This window comes from Phoxinus phoxinus, assembly GCF_949152265.1.
Source record: "Phoxinus phoxinus genome assembly, chromosome: 19".
Taxonomy (NCBI): domain Eukaryota; kingdom Metazoa; phylum Chordata; class Actinopteri; order Cypriniformes; family Leuciscidae; genus Phoxinus; species Phoxinus phoxinus.
The window spans coordinates 14,856,585-14,876,336 of record NC_136894.1 but is presented as its reverse complement, the minus strand read 5'-3'; the positions used below and the strand labels follow the sequence as shown (position 1 = coordinate 14,876,336).

At 38.3% G+C, this 19,752-nt stretch overlaps 1 protein-coding gene across 2 annotated transcripts; it reads right to left on the bottom strand.

Moving 5' to 3' along the window:
- Positions 1-431: 431 nt before the first annotated feature.
- On the bottom strand, positions 432-13,927 carry LOC306987350 (glutathione hydrolase 1 proenzyme-like). 2 transcript variants are annotated; one of them, XM_079591530.1, is made up of 16 exons: positions 13,796-13,927; positions 9,673-9,755; positions 9,455-9,544; positions 9,021-9,197; positions 8,761-8,891; positions 6,648-6,731; positions 6,379-6,568; positions 6,054-6,214; positions 5,812-5,961; positions 5,470-5,606; positions 4,701-4,888; positions 1,716-1,822; positions 1,502-1,617; positions 1,186-1,299; positions 996-1,072; positions 432-576 (listed from the first exon to the last, which is right to left on the bottom strand). In XM_079591530.1, exons 2-16 carry the CDS (start codon positions 9,711-9,713, stop codon positions 510-512), a joined length of 1,830 nt encoding a protein of 609 aa, XP_079447656.1. In that variant the 5' UTR covers positions 9,714-9,755; positions 13,796-13,927; the 3' UTR covers positions 432-509. The 2 variants fall into 2 exon arrangements, with proteins under 2 accessions (XP_079447656.1, XP_079447657.1); XM_079591531.1 differs by having other exon boundaries at positions 9,673-9,735; positions 13,796-13,889.
- Positions 13,928-19,752: the final 5,825 nt, after the last annotated feature.

Here is a 19,752-nt window from a genome sequence, read left to right as displayed (position 1 = left end):
GATATTTAGTCCCCCCAACCCGGCCAACCCCAACAATGTGAGTCCATTGTTTGTATCCGGTGTAAGCCTATATATTTCACTGTGCATTATTTGGTAAATTTCGGCACAGGCTTTGCAAACAGACTTTTACGATGGATCTGCCAGCAACGCCACAAACATGTAAGTCGGCTATATAGTCATGTTTATTCTAATGCCTCATCTGTGATCAGTGATTTAGTAATTATTCAAATTCAGACAGATTATCTCTCAAAATCGTTCAATACTAAATGCATCAGTAAATCAAGCCAGTGACAATCAACTTCACATCGTTTCTCTTAGTAGGATGAAAATAATCTTATTTAAACTGTTATTAAATTTAAAGAAAGCGATCAAAGAACGCTCCCTTTCCAATCGCCCAAGCTGTCAATCAAACAGCGCGAGTCTTCTTTTAAAAAAAAACTCAGAGCTGTCCCTGGAAAGAAGATTTAATTTTCCTGGGTCAAACACAACAGCATGAGCAGGAGCAGCACTCAGTATCCATCAGGATATCCACCTTTCCTGGGGTCAGATGCAGCACAGATTTGGTTCTCCTCCCGTCCCAGTAAACAATTACCGTCTTTCAACGTTGAAATATGGTTGAAAATATGTCGGTCCGCCTTGGACTGGTTTACGACGTGATTTCAACTAAGTAGTTTTGGCCGGACTGTTTGACTACGTGTTTTCAACTGATCATCTAAAATGTTTTCAACTGATAATCTAAGACAGCTAGGATAAGTCTGTTATACATGCTAAAACAACAGAGAAAACAAACTACCAAACCATGTTCATTATTATCTCAAATAAATTTAAAGAGTTTTACATATTCCGTCAAAGTTATAAAAAAAATTTAAACGTTTAAAAGTCGGACAAATTTGACGTCTTTTCAATTTTCATTTTCAACCTTCAGTGGACCGTAATTAGACCGTAAAAATTACGTCTATTCAACGTCTAATAGACGACTTTTTGCTGGCTGGGGTACAACTGCCTGGACCTTTCCAACTGAAGACGTTTTATTTATGATGTGATTCTTCAACTTCAAGCCATCAGTTACATTCTGCATCCACAAAAACACAACACAGAGGGAAAATTAGAATAAATATCACTTTTGTAACTTTGTGAATATGATTATTGAAACGTGTCTTATATTAACTTCCTTAGGAATTCTACCTCATCAAAGCCACCTTCTACAAATGTCGTATTGGGATAAAACTTATTGTGAACTCTAGGTTCATTAACAGCTTTCTGAACATCATAGTCAAAAAACATGTAGTTCAGGATCACCTGAGACGAGGAACACAGGCAAAGAAAAATGTAAAGCAATGGCCAACAAATGCATTTCCCATCACAACAAAAATATTACTGAAGCACATAACCTAAAGTATGCATAAACAAGGTCAATTTCATAGTATTGATGTGTGCTGTAGATCTGTAATGATTTTTATCATTTTTAAGCAATTTTTCTGTGATCTGTTATTTTTGTTACCTGAGCAACTGCGGTTGTGATTTTTGTCCCACCTGAAGCTCCAACAACCATTTTTACTTGTCTGCTGTGTTTATCCAATATTATTGTGGGAGACATTGATGAAAGTGGCCTTTTACCTTGTCAAAAACAAACATGCATATGCAATATTGTGTAGGTGGTATACTTTATTATTGTCGCTAATAAAAAATAAAAAATGGTATGTTTTTTTTTTTACCTGGTTTAATTAGATTGTGACTCTTTTCAAATTTAAAATTAGTGAAATCCTCCATCTGGTTATTAAATATAATGCCTGTTGAGCGGGACATCACCTTAGAGCCAAAGCTGGGAACACAAAAAAACAAAACAAAAAAAACAACAACTGTCGTGACAGTGTTTGTTCTTCTGAAAACATCATTGCTTGCCTAATGACATTGGGTGATACACTGCCTTCTGGTGGACAGAACATATACAACTTAAATTTGATACCAATATAAGTCTTTCTTACTGAAGGCATTTAATGGTCAAAATATTATTAATACATATTTAAATATTAATATTGATAAACAAACAAACTTCGAATATGATTTTGGGCAAAAGTCAAAGCCCTAGCGGGTACCCATTAAAATATCACTGTAAGTCCCATCATTTGAATTCTGTATAATGTTTGATGTATTTCTATTAAAATGGTCTTCTTTCCGAATGACTCTATTGTAAGCTAGTGATGAACTGATTCCAAAGGTCTTATCTCCTCTATCCACTGTGTTGCTAATAATAGTGCAATCATTTCCCCCGTATAAACAGATAACTCATCACTGATCCTTTTCCTTATTGATAACTGGAACTCTGGAACAGTAAAAGCAACTCCTATCTTATTGTCTATACTCTTTGTTGCTCGTATAATCTATACGCTGTGGTACTCATTAATTTATGTCTGCACATTACATGAATTACATTCCTTATCCTTGTTTTTATTTTCTAACAATTAAAAATCTGTGGTGTCTGAAAGTAACCAAAGTTTTATTACTGGTAGTAGTGGTATAGTTGGACTAACTTTTAACTGATTAATGGGTAAGACTTTATAATAACTGCACGCTATTAATCATTAGTTAAGCATTAGTAAACAGTTAATTCATCATTTATAAGCATTAATAGCCATTAAAAAGCAGTTTATAAATACAGCAACAAATGCTTTATTCTTGATTTAAAAGCATATCTATAATGTGTTTATTAATTGTATGTTCATACTTTATTAATGATCGATGTATAATTTCTAAATGAAGTATAGCATTATTAACAAAGCAGTTATTTAGGAGTTGTCAGTTCATGCTCACTTAGAAAGTGTAAGTAAATGATTAATAAACTATTTAAATGTACATGCATACATCTTATTATTTAGACATATAGTAATAGTTACTTAGTGTGTTAGTAAATGCTTTATTAACATGTATTGCTACTGTACTTCATGGTTAATTCAGTTATAAAGCATTTAGTAGTGGTCAGTTAACTATTTTTGTGAGCTCATCTAAAGTGAGGACCTGCAAAGGCTTTTAATATTTCTATGTTCTGTATCACTGTTGTGTTTGTTTCTTTTTTCTGTTTAGAAGACAAATGAGTATTTAAATCTCCTTTGTAAATGCTTTACAAGGCATAGATAGTCCTCACTTTAGATGATTAAAATAATTAACTGACCACTACTAAATGCTTTATAACTACCTGAACTAACCACATTTACTTACACTTTCCAAGTGATCTTATGCATCACTGACAACAGTTTGTAAATAATGCTATACTTCATTTAGAAATGCTAAATTGATCATTAATAAAGTATGACAATACAATTATTAAGTGCATTATAAATATGCTTATGAATCAAGATAATAAAGAATAAATCAAATAAATCTATATCTGTATATATAAACTGCTTATTAATGTATATTAATGCTTTATAAATTATGAATTTACTGTTTACTAATGACTAATAGCGTGCAGTTATTAAAGTGTTACCAAGTTCGGTTGCTTTCTGTATTACTGCCATCCGAAGCTTTTCATTTTCCTCCTCTCTTTTTCTCAACATGGCTTTAAAGTTTCTTGTGTTGGATGCTCTTGACTATGGCCTTGTAAATTAGCCGAATAATTCCGTGATAACTGTATCCTTCTCATTTCTAATGACATTTCCCCCATTTCTACATGTAGTGCTACAATTGGTGTTTTTTTATAGTTCCTGTACATATAGTCTCAATACCTGATAGGCTAACTCTTTCCTTCAGTTATTCTGCTTGTCAACAGCAGGTGTTAATCACTAATGGTCAATCAACAGCCAATTAATCACTTAATTATCTAATTAAAGGGGATGTCTAAAATGCTATTTTGTGAATTTGGACTTATTTACACTGTTAAAGAGTTGGATTCGGATGATGGAGTATTTCTGTGCCAAATACACTCCTTCAGGATTCATATACATTTCGTAAAGTTTTTTGTTGTTTTTTTGTATGGCCCTGTAAGACGTCATAAAGGGCAGCATTATTTGTATGGGTACTTCTCCCATGAAGAGCGCGTGCCCACATCAAGAGCAAGAGCACACCCATCAACGTGCTTCATTTGGGTTACGGAAGCCGCCAGTGCTGTCCTTTTGTTTTTAGACCAGTTGTGAGGGAAAGATGGGGATTGTTCAGCTTAATTTTTCCAAGGGTACCACCTGAGTTGTGTGCTTGTTTGTTCCCGGCATTTTGGTGAAGAATGTTTTATAAATAAGGCCAATTTAAAGTTCGACGGTGGATTTGCAGATCGTTTGAAACTGAAAAATGGAGAAGTCCCAGCGATAAAAGATCCCGGCCATGAGTCGGAATTGCAGGCGGTAAGTCAAATGTCTGTGTTTTGTTGGCAATCGGCCTGTAAGTGCATGATGTAAACTCGGCTGTATTCGGAAAGAATCAGTACAGCGTATTTGTCTTTTATAAATCAAATAAAACTAAAGACTCTTCGAAGATATGAAGGATGCAATACTAAAATGAGATTGGCAGAAACTGTGTGTTATGTGCCTTTTAACTTGAACACTGCTTCAGTATTAAATTTTAACACTTGAATGTGGACTCAAATAAACTCTGAGGAGTGTTAATTTAACACTGGGGTTTTTGCTAAATTGAAGAGCAGCGCTCAATAACCTAAAGTGAGGGAGTCAGATTAAGAAACGCTAATCTCTGTTTCTTCATCTTTCTTTTACCGTTCATTGATACTGCTGGTGACTGCCACTGCACTCCCATCTTCAGCAATGATGGACAGGTGAGATGTGCCAAAATCATCAGGAACAATATTCTCCTCCTGCTCATCATAACTGACTTGTTCAGTGTCATCTTTAATCTTTCTCCTAATGTAGTCGGCAAAGCTGTCAGAGGTCATTTTTTGGATGGCCTTTAAAACAAGATTCACAAGATGCATGCATATCATATTTGAACAGTGAAAGGTTATGAAGAATAATGTCTGCTGTAATGTTACTTCAATTAAATCAGGTGAGGCCAAAGTCACTTCAGATAGTCTGCACTTTAGATGTTTGTTAACTTATATAAAGGTGCACTATGCAGGATTTTCAAAAAACAAATCAAACATGTATTGTTTATAAACATAAAAATTATAATAAGCCCAATTTATAATACATTTATATTAGTTGTTACAATTCCTGTCTTGTTTCCCCTGATTTGTGTTTAAGGACTCAATAGTGATTAAGGACTATTTGTTGCCATAGTGATTCATTACTCTCTCCTGTTCCTTGTTAGCTTGTGCATATATGGTGTTTTGTATTATTTTGACTATTTGATCATTAAATCTTACTCTGCATTTGGATCCAGCTCGTTTATTAGTGCACCGTTTGTGTTTGGACAAAATAAAATTACATGAAGGTAAGTGATAAATTAAAATGTTTATTTTGGTGCCTTTCGAAATATAATAGCCAACAAATATCTTAAAGGTATACAATGTGAAAATGTTGAACTCACATCAGTGATGTTTTCACAATGTGGATCACCCAGTTTACTCCTCTCCTCATAAGCAGCACGGAAAGCCTCTATTATATGATGATATGTCAAAATCTTATTCTCTGTTGTAGAAACATTGCTGCTTGAGAAGTTGTAACCTGAAATGACATGCGCAATTAATTGAACTGAAGCTTAGAACATTTTGCAAGAATTAAAGAGCTGTCATGCATGATGAAGATATCTCTTGCCCTAAAGATGCACACTGTACATTGCTTTTGGTCAGTTACAATTGTTGCTTTTCAGACTATATGATATGATAGCAATGATATTCTCCTGGGTAAAATGCCTTTGAGTCATACTCACCTTTGAGTATGTTAAGTATCAGAGCAAGTACAGGTCCAGCGAATGGAGCATTAGGACCATGAAATATGTATTTCCCCACAGTAAAGTTTAATGCATACTCATTAAACACTGGCTGATAATTATTTAGGTCTTCAGATGTTATATCCCCTCCTGTGTTACGATACACAAATATCCAGACAGACTTGATTTAATAATATTAGGACACAGCCCCTAGTTAGAGTCAAATGTAAGCATTCAATAACCTGCAGCATTGATATCATCCACTATATCTTGAGTTAATGACCCATTGTAAAAGACATCTGGTCCTTTTTCTGCTATCCTCCTATAGGTCACAGCTAGTTGGGGAAATCTTATAGTATCATTTTCCTTCAAGATGTTGTTGTTTGAGTCACAAAACACTTCACTGCAAGAGGAGAAAGCAGATCAGACGTAACATAATGTTATCAAATTAAAAGGCAGATGCTATTGGCATATACATTACTATTATAGTATTATAATAGTGTCTGAGCAATAGCCTTCTGGACATCTATTTTGATAATTATTTTGCTAGTTTACAAATATTCTTACCACCATGTTGCGTTATTCAGAATCATGTCCTCATTGGCTTTGATAGTTTCAGCCAATGCCTTGCCAATCTGAAAACCCTCACATGCCAACTTTATACTCGGCTCAAACAGTTCCTTCCATTTCAGTCTCCCGTGTCTTTTGTGTGCCATCGCATAACCACGCAGTTCTCCTGGTACAGCTATGAATAATCCTGCCATTCATTACAAAGCACAGAGGAGTGGTCATTCAAGGGTTAAAATAGCAACAACAACAACAAAAGTTGTTTATACCTGGTTTCTGCAGGCCTTTGTCTGATATGTGCTGTGAAGCATTCGTTGGAGCAGTTTCTCTGGCATCAATTGTCTCCACCTTTCCTGAAGATGAAAACACATTCACACCTGGTCAACACTGTGGTTTGTGGATACAAAAGTTTCCACAAACCACAGCACATTTACTTCCAAGTGAGTGTGATGCAGGGATTGGGTTCAACATGATGAACCCAGTCTTTTTTTTATCAAATTCCTCCCATATAGAGTTTACTACGTACGTGAATGACCTAAAGGTCCTCTACAAGTGAAGATTGAGCATCATAATTATATCACAGATAATTGTTGGAAACTTAACTATGTATATAAAAAAATGCTTTTGAGAGGTTGAGAGAAATCAACTGCAAATAAAATGAAATTAATCTCTCAATATCTCACAGATCAAATGTTTAAGGTTCTCCAAAAACAGCATTGGCATAATTATTTATTATAAGCAAGTTATTTCCATAATACAAAAATAAAATACAAAAACTTAGCTCTAGTTAATGGACAAGTTAAGCATGAACAAGTTTGTGAAAGGACTGCCAGTGCCAGGTAAACGTGAAGCAGACGATGAATCTAATTCAAACTCACAACTACCAAATGATACACACACAATGTCTACATCAGGCTCTAGCTGCACGGCATGACAAAAGCAAATAGAACCAATGATGTTGGATCTTCTGGCACTGGATGTGACACGACATGACAAATCCCAAACAGTGAACTGGTGCCCCGTTCTGTTTCTGACACAAAGGACAAATTAATTTACATTGTTCGCTTTATCCCATCCAGTAGACAGCTGCAAGCTGTCGCGGCACGGCCGTTGTGTCCAGTGCAATGAAAATATGACATGGCATATCTTGCCCACGGATTCACCAGTACAACGGTGGGTAATGAAGAGAGACCGCAGTGTGCCTCAAAATATTAACTTCTGACAATGTGAAGCCGAACAAGTTAACAAGTTAGCCGAACACCACTTAAGAGAAGCACGAACACAAAGAGAAGCACTGTGCATTGAAGCTTGAAAATATTCTTCTTTACAAAATGCTATAATTTTAGTGTTTCCTTTAGTTGGCATCCTTGCATAACTTTCTCTTCTCGTTTTTCCCCCTGTTCCTCTTTTCTTCAGAAAACAATTAAATGCTCAATCATCACTTCTTCTTTTTCATTTAGCAAGTTTGAACAGCAAAATAATCACATGAAGTCCAATTTTAACAAATCCGTTTTGAGCTACATTCATATGTTGTTTGAAATCCTATTTAAATAGCATTTCTGAAAATCCATTTTAGTCTGACCGCTCTAATCTTGTTTTGCGTGGTAAGGCACATACTCGCACCGCGAAAAACATAAATACAGACGTTCTCAACTTCTCAGGAAAGATGCTGAAAGTTGCTGCAGAAACAATGACGTTGCAAAGTGCAGGACGAGCGTAAAATTACAATATAATGGAGACATGCTGAAGACCATTTGAGACCAGCAGAGACAACAGCGTGGAGTCCCTCGCTCAGAGGATGTTGTCCAACACGGTGGCTATATATTGTCATGTTCTAAATATCACAACATATGTATTGCAAACTTCTCCACGTTGTTATTGTTGTTGTTTTTGGCATATGCTTAATAATGCAACGTTATTGGCATAGAAACCAACACAGATATTCCGGAAAATGCGTGGACAAGAGTAAACCATGCTTGAGAAATTTAAGGCAATCAGTGTTACTGTAAAAATGTTTGCCTTGGTCTAAATGAAAAATAATAATAATAATAATTAGGAATTTTAAGTAGTTTTAACTCAACTAATTTGTTTAGTTGAGTAAATTAGACTTTAACATTTTTCAACATGAACCCTTAATACCAACACAAAAAAACTTTCCTCATAAATACAACTCAAATGCTTTGTGTAGAAGAAGCATAACTAAATTGAGTGAAAAGTAAATGCACGTTAGTATAACTGTAAATATATTGTCACATATTTTGTAATATATGAAAAGCAGCAATTATTCAAAATATTCAATATATTGTAATATATTAATGCAATATATTATTCATATTTTTTTTTCTTCAATATACTTAATATGATATTTTTCAGTAAGGATACCTGTTGATGGATTGTATATGGTGAAAACCACACCTCCTCCGATGCCCATGCTGTGGGCATTAAACAGACTCACACACAGCAAAGCAGAAATAGCAGCATCAACTGCTGAACCATCACGCTTCAACATGTCCCTGTAAACGCAAAGAGCAACATTTAGATCAAGAACAATGACTACAATGACTGTGTATAGAGTAGCACAAGTCTTATTGCTCTTGCATGAAATCTTTACCAATCATAAATGGAGCTCTTTGGAATCGTACCTCCCGATCGTAGAGCAAACCCCAGCATCCGCTGCCACTGCTGCTTTAGCATAGCAATTATCAGATGGTTTTACATTGGGTGATTCAGTCGTTGATTTATCAGTGGGCGATTTAGTAGATCTCTGAGTGAATGTCACTATCAGAACTATTGCAATTACAAGGGCGACGATCAGATATCTGAAGGTAGACCAGAAATGATCAGATGTTTATTCAGCACAGAATTAAATTAAATGTTGTTATAAAAAATATATATATAAATAAATTACCTGGCATACAAAAAAATCATGTCATGTAAATTATTCTTTCAGTAGATCGTTTTTTTTTATCTTGGAATATGGAATTTGCAACATCCTAAACCTCTACAACTCTAGAGAACTGCTAGATTTTATTTTATGTTTTACAATATTATAAAATGTGTGTACATGCTTCATTACCTTTTTGTCTTGCTTCTGTGTAGTTCATAAAAGAATGTGCAGATGAGACAACACAACATTAAATAGCAGCTGTCTACCAGTATGAAGAACCTATAAAACAAAAACAAACAAATAATTGTAAAAAAAAAAATCAAAATAATAATAATAATAATTTTAATATTAGACAACACTACAGTGTGTGTGTGTGCAGATTGATAGAAGGATGGGTGGATGGGTACCTCATGACATATGTCAAAGGACCGGATGTTTCTTGGTCCATGGTGTGCTGAAACCTAAATGTTCTTTGTGCACATATAGATGTCTTAAGAAAAGAGTGAAGCAGTGGTTTAAAATAAATCTAAACCCATTACATATTGATGGGAAAGATCTTCCTTGACAAGTAACCTATAGTGGTATAACTCTATTTTTATATGTTTAAAGCTTTTTTATTTTTATTAATATTATAACAATACATTTTCACAGATAAAAACATGACATAAACATGATATACTGAAATAAATATTTCATATATTTATATTCGATATATTAAATGGTTTAAATATTGAAAACAAATCTGAAATAATATATTGCGTAAATTATATTACAAGTTTGAATAATACCGAAGAAATTGCAGATGTTCATTTATTAAATAAAATGACACGGTCACTGTAAAATGTAATCAGTTGAGTGTACTTAGAAAGCTTCAGGGAACTGATTGCCTTAAATTTCTCAAGCATGTTTTACTTAAAGTTGTAAGTTGTCAAGTGTTGGGATAACAATAAGCCTTGCATTTATTTTAATGACTTAATCTGCAAATACTTTGTGTATGTCTGAAATTTAACTGAATTCAATTAATTAAAACTAATAAACATCACTGCAACACAGTTACTGTCTTGTGTCGATAAATTAACATGCAGCATATCATCATTTCTTGGTCTTCTCCTGGACTAAAGCACAAGCTCTACTCTTCAGCACAATGCTGACCCACAAAACTCAGACAACAGAAACCCTTTAAATCCCAACAGAATATTAAACACTAACAGATCTCTCAAGATCTCAGCTGAGCAGGGTTAAACAACAAAAACAGCATTACCAGCTTCACTTATTACGAACTAGTTTGACTTTATTTGTGTCATCTGTCTAGAAGTTTAGATATTGATGATTAATCGAAAATAATCAAGTTTGAAGTCCCCATTATGGTGATTATTGTTTGCTTTAGTTGGGCTCTTGACCCTTGAACATAAGTTTTTAACTGGCTGCTGTTACTGAATGTTTATAAAACACATTCGTTATGATAAAACAGCCCAAAAAATTGTGGGTAAAATCTGTTGGGTGTTTAATGACATAATCATCATGAAACATCACACCAAACTCATCTCATGGTTTATCAAAAGTGTGTTCCTTCAATAAATGGATTTAACTATTGTATTACAAACACTGTTATACTATACATTTTGTAGTGCTTGCATATTTAAACACATACGGACATCAAGAATCAGCATATGAATCTCGACAATGGTTACATGTTGAAATGGATGCTGGGAGCTACTACCATAGTCTAAAACTCATCCATGGTTCCCAGAATGCATTGCAGCATGAAGCATGTCACCGTGGTTGAGATCATACGCTGATTCTTGATGTTTGTCTGTGTCTAAATATGATAGCAGTTCAAGATGTTTTGTCCATCAAGTGTGGGATGAATTGTGGGATGAGATCTGTGAACCAGGATATTTAATGGTGATTAAGTAATCATTAATAAATACCCAACAGATTAGCCCCAGAATTTCCCTAGGTTTTTTTTTTTTTTTTTTTTTTTCATTACAACTGTCTTACAAACACTGAGTAATACTAGCCAGAGAAAAAAGAACGTTAAAAAGTCAAGTCACTCATTAAGGCTTGTTTGAAAAAATAGACAAAAATGCCAGATCTAAAAAGTCACTGGAGTGGTCCCCAAGATTACTTAGGTAACCAGTACACTTATATGGTTGAATGGAACCCACCACAAAATGTGCACAGTGGGGAGGCGCGAGGACTGGAATTTAGAACGCTGGTTACTGGTCGTAACTGTGGTTCTATGAATTGTGGAAGACTGCCAGAGATGCGGTCAATACATGGTGGATGGAGTTGCGCCTCGCGCATAACATCAAGAATCTCGTATAATTTCAGTCACATGTGACTTCGACCAATGACATGTCAGAAGCTATATCAGCTTCCGAATACTTTGTGGTCGGTCTCTTACCCAGCAAACACAGAACGTTGGCACAATGTACCCGACCTTCTAACAACGCTTTAACAACTTGGCCAAAAGGTTGCTTTAACCACGTTGTGTGGTGAAGGTTGTTACAGCGTTGACACAATGTTGACATTAAACAACCGTTCAGGGCCATGCTTAAGGTTGTGCCGATGGTGTCTGGACAACCACTGGACTACATAATGTACCCAGCAAACACAGAACGTTGGCACAATGTACCCGACCTTCTAACAATGGCTAACAACATGGCCAAAAGGTTGCTTTAACTACGTTGTGTGGTGAAGGTTGTTACAGCGTTGTCACAATGTTGACATTAAACCACCGTTCATGGTCATTGCTTAAGGTTGTGCCTAGGGTGTCTGGACAACCACTGAACTACATAATGTACTCGTCAATGCCCTGAAGCGTGAAAATCAGCCTTTTAAATTCCAACCACCTGTTGGGCTCATTGTGTTCTCATTCATCATTGAGCAGATTCACGAGTTCACACTTACGAATGATCAGAGAGTAAAGGTTTATGCGTATTTGGCGTGCTGTCCGGGGGGAGGGCTCCGAGCTCGGAATTTGGGCCCGAACCCAGAGTACTCCCCCCGTCTCTGGTTAGGAAGATAGCCATGCAAGTGTGAGGAGATGGGGTGGAGAAGGGATGCTGAAAACTGTCGAGGAATAAGGGTGAGTTGACTGTGAATATTTATAGGCTTTACTCATGCTGATTGAGTGGATCTGTTGATTACTGATTGATGACAGCTGGTTGGAGTTACTTGATTGCTTGATCATTAGAACGTGTTCCTCCCGAACCTTGTTAATAAAACATCATTACGTGAGTATTGCGCAGCTATCAAACACAACCTACAACTTTAATTTAATGTGACTAATGTAGCCTCGCTCGCACTGTTTTAGTTTTTCATTTGATTTGTCTGCTAGTCTCATTCGTTTCTGGATTTGTGGATGTTTCCCTGGTTACCGACCTTTATCGGCCGGCTTTCGACTACTGTCTGCCATACATAACCCGGTTTTGTTCATTAAATGTTCTGATCTGCCTTTGATTTTTATGTTTTATGTATTATACTTAAAATAAATTTGTATATTCGTTTATTTATTTATTTTTCACAAATGTATGACTTTTGGAAGTGCAATTTGATTACCATATGCAGTTTTAATAAAGTTGAATTAACGAAACCTTCTGTCATTTTTACTCTTCAAAGTGTACACTTACAGGTGTAGATTATAATTAGGCTAATTTACTGATAGCCCCATTAAATATTAATAGGACCTATAAACAATATTTAAAAAGTATATAATTATCTAAAATGCTAAATGGGGGATATCTATAGGCATATCTATCAACATATAAAAAATTGTCAGAACGTCGTCTCTCAGTTGCTGAATGTCGCGTAACAACGTTGCTACAGCCCTGTCGCGTCTTACAATTATACGTTGCTACAATGTTGCGAGCACATAAACAGCAATGTTACCATAGCAGAAATGCAACGTGCCAGAGACGTTGCCACAGCGTAAATGTGTTTGCTGGGTAGTCATTCTCAATCCGAGTGACCAGAGACTCTGGCGGTCTTGACGGTTACGACCAGTAACCAGCGTTCTATTTCACTGTTCCAGTGAATCCCACTGGGTACACACTACCCGTACTGGTGGCTTTAGCCGTACAGCTCCCTTAAGAAAAGCCACCACTAGCCTATTTGCACCAATTGACACCTGCTCTGTAGGATCCTGATAAGCAGACAGGGCAGCCACAAACACTTAGAAACACTAGTACTGCAGGAAGTCCAGCACCACACTGATAGGACAATCAACTGGGTTGAGAGCACAATCTGTGCACCAAAAAAACAAACAGTTTCCACTTACTGGCGTAAGTACGACGTGTTGAAGGTGCTCTAGCACTCATAACCGTATTTATTACTCCCACTGAACACTGAGAGAGCACCCTCTCAACCCCAGGGGCATGATGCACAGCTTTAGCTTGTACGGAAAGTATTGCCACAAGAGACTGAACCAAGGCATTGCTGGTTAACAAGGAACCGTCACATTTTTAAAGTAACAGAGCACACGCCAGTAACTGGTGAAGTAGCAGATGGATTCAATCTTAGACTTACCGCTAGTTTTGTGATCTGTTATTCAGTGTTGTAATAATCGTAGAGGTAATAAAACAAGAGACCTACATAGACTTCTGCGTATATGCTGCGATCCTTTGTAAGAGACACACTGTCTGTTGTGGTGTGTTAGGTCATTTGGTGGAGTTTTTATGTAAGGTTTTCAGTTCCAGTATTCAGTTGTTCAGAAACATTCCAGGAACATTACCCACCTTCCTCACTGCTATTCCGCATCCAAATATTTGCCCATATTTTGCCCATATCAGAGAACAACCACACACATTTTTATTCAAGATATCTTGAGCCTACATAGCCACATGTTTTGAACAATCCAAAGCAGGAAAAAATATTTTATATACAGTATATGATATGTATATATACACTGAACAAAATTATAAACGCAACACTTTTGTTTTTGCCCCCATTTTTCATGAGCTGAACATTTTCTATGTACACACAAAGCTTATTTCTCTCAAATATTGTTCAAAAATCTGTCTAAATCTGAGATAATCCATCCACCTCACAGGTGTGGCATATCAAGATACTGATTAGACAGCATGCTTATTGCACTGGTGTGCCTTAGGCTGTCCACAATAAAAGGCCACTCTAAAATATGCAGTTTTATCACACAGCACAGTGCCACAGATGTCGCAAGTTTTGAGGGAGCGTGCAATTGGCATGCTGACTGCAGGAATGTCCACCAGAGCTCTTGGCTCTGAATTGAATGTTCATTTCTCTACCATATGCCGTCTCCAAAGGCGTTTCAGAGAATTTGGTTGTACATCCAACCGGGCTCACAACCGCAGACCATGTGTAACCACACCAGCCCAGGACCTCCACATCCAGCATCTTCACCTCCAAAATCGTCTGAGACCAGCCACCCGGACAGCTGCTGCAACAATCGGTTTGCATAACAAAAGAATGTCTGCACAAACTGTCAGAAACCGTCTCAGGGAAGCTCATCTGCATGTTTGTCGTCCTCATCGGGGTCTCGACCTGTCTGCAGTTTGTTGTTGTAACCGACTTGAATGGGCAAATGCTCACAATCGATGGCATCTGGCACTTTGGAGAGGTGTTCTCTTCACAGATGAATCCCGGTTTTCACTGTACTAGGCAGATGGCAGACAGCGTGTATGGTGTCGTGTGGGTGAGCGGTTTGCTGATGTCAACGTTGTGGATCGAGTGGCCCATGGTGGCGGTGGGGTTATATGGTATGGACAGGGGTATGTTATGGGCAATGAACACAGATACATTTTATTGACGTCATTTTGAATGCACAGAGATACCGTGACCAGATCCTGAGGCCCATTGTTGTGCCATTCATCCACGACCATCACCTCATGTTGCAGCTGATAATGCACGGCCCCGTGTTGCAAAGATCTGTACACAACTCCTGGAAGCTGAACACATCCCAGTTCTTGCATGGCCAGCATACTCACCGGACATGTCACCCATTGAGCATGTTTGGGATGCTCTGGATCGGCGTATACGACAGCGTGTTCCAGGTCCTGCCAATGTCCAGCAACTTAGCACAGCCATTGATGAGGAGTGGACCAACATTCCACAGGCCACAATCAACAACCTGATCAACTCTATGCGAAGGAGATGTGTTGCACTGCGTGAGGTAATTAGTGGTCACACCAGATACTGACTGTTTTTTGGACGGGGACGGCCTCGACCTCTGGGTGCGCGTCGATCTGGATGGTCAAGGTGAAACTGGATCAGTAAGGTGGGATCCAGGATTTTCTATAGTGTCCCAGGAGCGTTCCCCCGGGCCGTATCCTTCCCAGTCTATGAGGTACTCGAGGCGTGCCCCTCGTCGTCCTGAGTCAAGGATGGATTGAACCCGGTAGATGGTATTCTCGTCGGTAATGTCAGGCGGAGGAGGTATGTCATCGGCACCATCACCGGATCCTGTGGAAGGAGACAGATGGTCAGTGAACAGTTTGAGAAGGGAAACATTAAAATGAAGGTGAGATTCTGTAATGGGAGGGGGAGTTTCAGGTGATACGTGACATTGTTGACCTGCCTCAGCTTACAGCAGGGCAGGCGGAGACAGATGTCCCGGATGGACAGCCACACCAACTGTCCAGGGTGATATTGGGGTGTGTTCCCTCGTCTGGTGTCTGCCTGTTCCTTGTGTCTCCGCACTGCCTGCTGGAGGTGGACATGGGCTGAGTCCCACATGCTCTCGCTCTGCTGGAACCAGTAGTTGACAGCTGGAACCTCTGATAGTTCGCCGGACCAGGGAAATAGAGGTGGTTGGTAACCCGACACGCACTGGAACGGAGTAATTTAAATCCACGGCGAAGGGAGTTCTGGGCGTACACCTCCCAGGGGAGGAACTGGCTCCAGCTGTCCTGGTGGCAGTATGACCTCAGATACCTCCCGATTTATTGGATCTTCTGCTCAGTTTGGCCGTTAGTTTAGGGATGATAACTGGATGAGAGACTGATGAGAGAAGTTTGAAGGCGGCTTGCCAGACACGGGAGATGAACTGAGGACCTCTGTCGGAGACGATGTCTTCTGGAAGACCAAATTGACAAAAGATGTGTTGGAATAATGATTCTGCGGCCTCGAAGGCAGTAGGAAATACTTTTTGGGGGATGAGCTTGCAGGATTTGGAGATCCGGTCGACTATGACAAAGATGCAGGTATGAGAGTTTGAGGAAGATCTGTCGACTCCCCGTCGACTCTACCTTCTGGGAGTCGACGGGGAGTGTTGCTGATAGCACAGACTGATCATCCACTGACGTATCGGGAAATATCCTGAGCCATAGAGGGCCACCAGTAGCATTGGCTGAGGGGCGAGAGTGTTAGCTGGCTACCTGGGTGTCCAGTGCCTGGAGAGGTGTGAGCTGAGTCCATGAGGGACAGACGACAGGTGGTACAAAGAAAAGTCCCTAAGGACCTCCCGGCGGAGCACGTCCGGTCAAAGTGGCTTGACGGATTTGGTCATTGATTGCCCATTGGATGGGGCTGACAATCATGGCTAAAGGGAGAATGGGTTCAGGTGTTGCGTGCTCAGGATCTGGATGTTGAAGACGAGAGAGTGAGTCTGCCTTACAATTCTTGCTTCCAGGTCGGTAGGTGACTACAAAGTCAAATCTCGTGATATGCTCACATGCTCATGAGAAATGTATCTCGTGCGCACGTGATAGTTTCTCTTGAGCACAGGATAGTTTCCAGTGTTGGGAAGTAGCGTCGCTACAAGTAGTGACGCTACTAGTAGTGACGCTACTAGTAGTGACGCTACTAGTTTAACTACATTTCTCAGTAGGGTGGTGGTAGCGTCGCTGTTTTCTGAATCAAATAGCTTTTCAGTAGCAAAGCTCTTTTTTTGATCAAGTAGTGCGGTAGCGTCCAGCACTACACACAAGCTACATTTTCCCAAGCATTTCTAAAGTTCAAGCTCACATCGGAAATACAACTGCTAAGTATCACTGATCCTGAATCAGTAAGTGACGATGACTTCTTCATGTTGTTTACGGCGGTTGGCAAGGACCAGATTTCATTCCCGCGATGCGGAAAACACGGACAGAATCACGGGATCCAATGAACGTGCGGTTTCATTTACCACACACTCAAACACTCACTGAGGCATGCATGACACTCGCGATGTTTTCAGCCTATATGAGGACATTCATGCATGAACTTTATCTACACAGCCGCTCTGAGAGTCACTTCAGCAGCATTTTAGCTTTATTTGAGAAAAACTATCGTCAAATCATAAACAAACACAGAGAAGAGACTCAAAGGTCTACACGGCAACCTGTCAAAATAAAAGGTTGGTTTAACCTTTGAAGAAAGTTTTGCTTAAATCATTAAATTTTAAATAATTGGTTATTACAATGAAATTAAACCATTAAAATGGAATCAAGAAAAGAAAAACAAAAAGAAAATTTGGTAAATTCTTAAAAAAAAAATCATAGTGCCCTAAATTTGATTGATTTTAATATTTTAATAGATGATTGTTAAATTGTATAAGTTTCATGGTTTCAATTAATTAGACATGCATTTTGATTACTAAAATGTAATTTAACCATTAAAATGGGAGTCCAAAAATATTAAAACATAAAAAAAACGGAATACAGAAAAAAAAGAAAGAAAAAAAAGAATTTGGAATGTGAAAAAAAAAAAAATCATAGGGCCCTACAACCAGCTTTTAGGTGCATTACCACCACATTCTGCTCCGGACGTGGACATCACGTACCAATCTCAATCCTTGGGCTGACCCGTGATAAATTTGCTTAATGGAAAGATCACACACTCTCGACACCTGGTTTTGTTATAGTTTTATATAGTTATGTTTTTTTTATTTTTTTATTGGTTTGGAACAGTTTGTGAATAAACAATTGAACTGATCAATTATGCCTGTCTATCTGTTTGACCGACATGATGTTTAAAAATGCACTTTTGCCATATTACTGTAGCTTAGCTTCATGTTACTGAAGCTGAATTTAATGTAGAGTAACTGCTAGCTTAGCTCACTACATTTTCCAAGTAGCTTGCCCAAAACATTTCTCCTGAGCACGTGAAAGTCTGTATATTTTTATTTTTGCAAAGGTCCCTTTAGGGGCTCCGTACAAAATAGCAAAGATAAATGCTGGGTATGATCTGATGGGTATGTATTGATGTCATAATCATCATTGAATATCCTAAGCCACAGATCTCATTGCAGATTTATCATTAAGCAATAGTCTGTTCAATTATTAGATGCATTTTAAATATTGTATCATAAACACCATAAAACTAAAACTTTTGCTACTTTTGCACCTCCCGTCCAGACTACAATGGCAAAAACGAAGACCTAAAACGGAGAAGTTTAGAAACGCTGCCGACCCCGTTTTGCGTTTTGAATCTCCGGAGGGCGTTTTAGTGAAGACGGTCAAAACGGAGGACATTAGAAACGATGACAGAAAAAACTCTTCGAGAACTGGAGAATGGTGGACTTCGGCCTTGTTGATGACAAATGCAATTTGCGTCTTGCGAGTAATCGAGGACTTTTCTATCCTTTCAGAGGTATGTGTGTGTCTAAAATGTAACCCTAATCGGTTTACATGCCTTTTGTTAAATAAGCACTCGTTATTAAAATTTTAGATATTTCGATAATACCTCAATTGTATGCTTAATTCGTGCACGGAACACCCCAGACCCCAGAAAATTCCCGATCGGTGTCGTGCTTTCCTTCCTGCAAGACGGGTTGGAGCGAAGGCTGTCTCCCTCCACCCTGAAAGTGTATGTTGCCGCTATCGCACCACATCATTACGCAGTCGAATGTAAGTCCGTGGGAAAGCACGACATGGTCATCAGGTTCCTGAGAGGAGCGAGGAGACTGAATCCTCCTCGCCCTCCTCTTGTTCTCTCTTGGGAACTCTCAGTGGTTCTTACTGCCCTGCAGACGCCAGAGTTATGCCTCCGGCAGCTTTCGCGGTTGGCTAGGTGCCGCCATGTGCATGGTTCTCCCTCTCGGTGACCCCCACATGTGTATTTCTACTGTAAGCCTATCTGACAATGTGTCTTTCCCTTGGCAAGTCACTCTGCCACCCCTGGGGTTGAAATATTCCACCCTGCGTGCTGGACACCCCAGTGTTCTCCGTATGCACCCCCCTCCGGGTCATATGTGTATTCTGTAAATATACACAAAAATTCTGTAAATGTCTCCCTACAGTGGAACAGCCTGAGTTCAGTCTATATATATATATATATATATATATATATATATATATATATATATATATATATATATATATATATATATTATCCTCTAAAATATAAAACTAGCCTATCTTTTTATTGCCTTTTTTTATTACATCACATATTTGAGTAGTTATGAAAAATTAGGTATCATTTGAAAGCTTACGAACTCAGAATTCATCCTGTGAAACCGTTTTGAAATTGGACATTGCCTTACCATAGAAACAGTACACTCAATTCTTTTATCGGGCTCCTCCCCTTTT

What these genes read in the sequence shown, in the direction of transcription:
- LOC306987350 (XM_079591530.1), bottom strand. Translation starts at nt 9,713, where the DNA reads ATGGACCAAGAAACATCCGGTCCTTTGACATATGTCATGAG. An exon ending in GTTTGCTCTACGATCGGGAG is followed by an intron (nt 8,892 to 9,020) that starts GTACGATTCCAA and finishes TTGCGTTTACAG; the next exon opens with GGACATGTTGAAGCGTGATG. An exon ending in GGATGATATCAATGCTGCAG is followed by an intron (nt 5,962 to 6,053) that starts GTTATTGAATGC and finishes ATCGTAACACAG; the next exon opens with GAGGGGATATAACATCTGAA.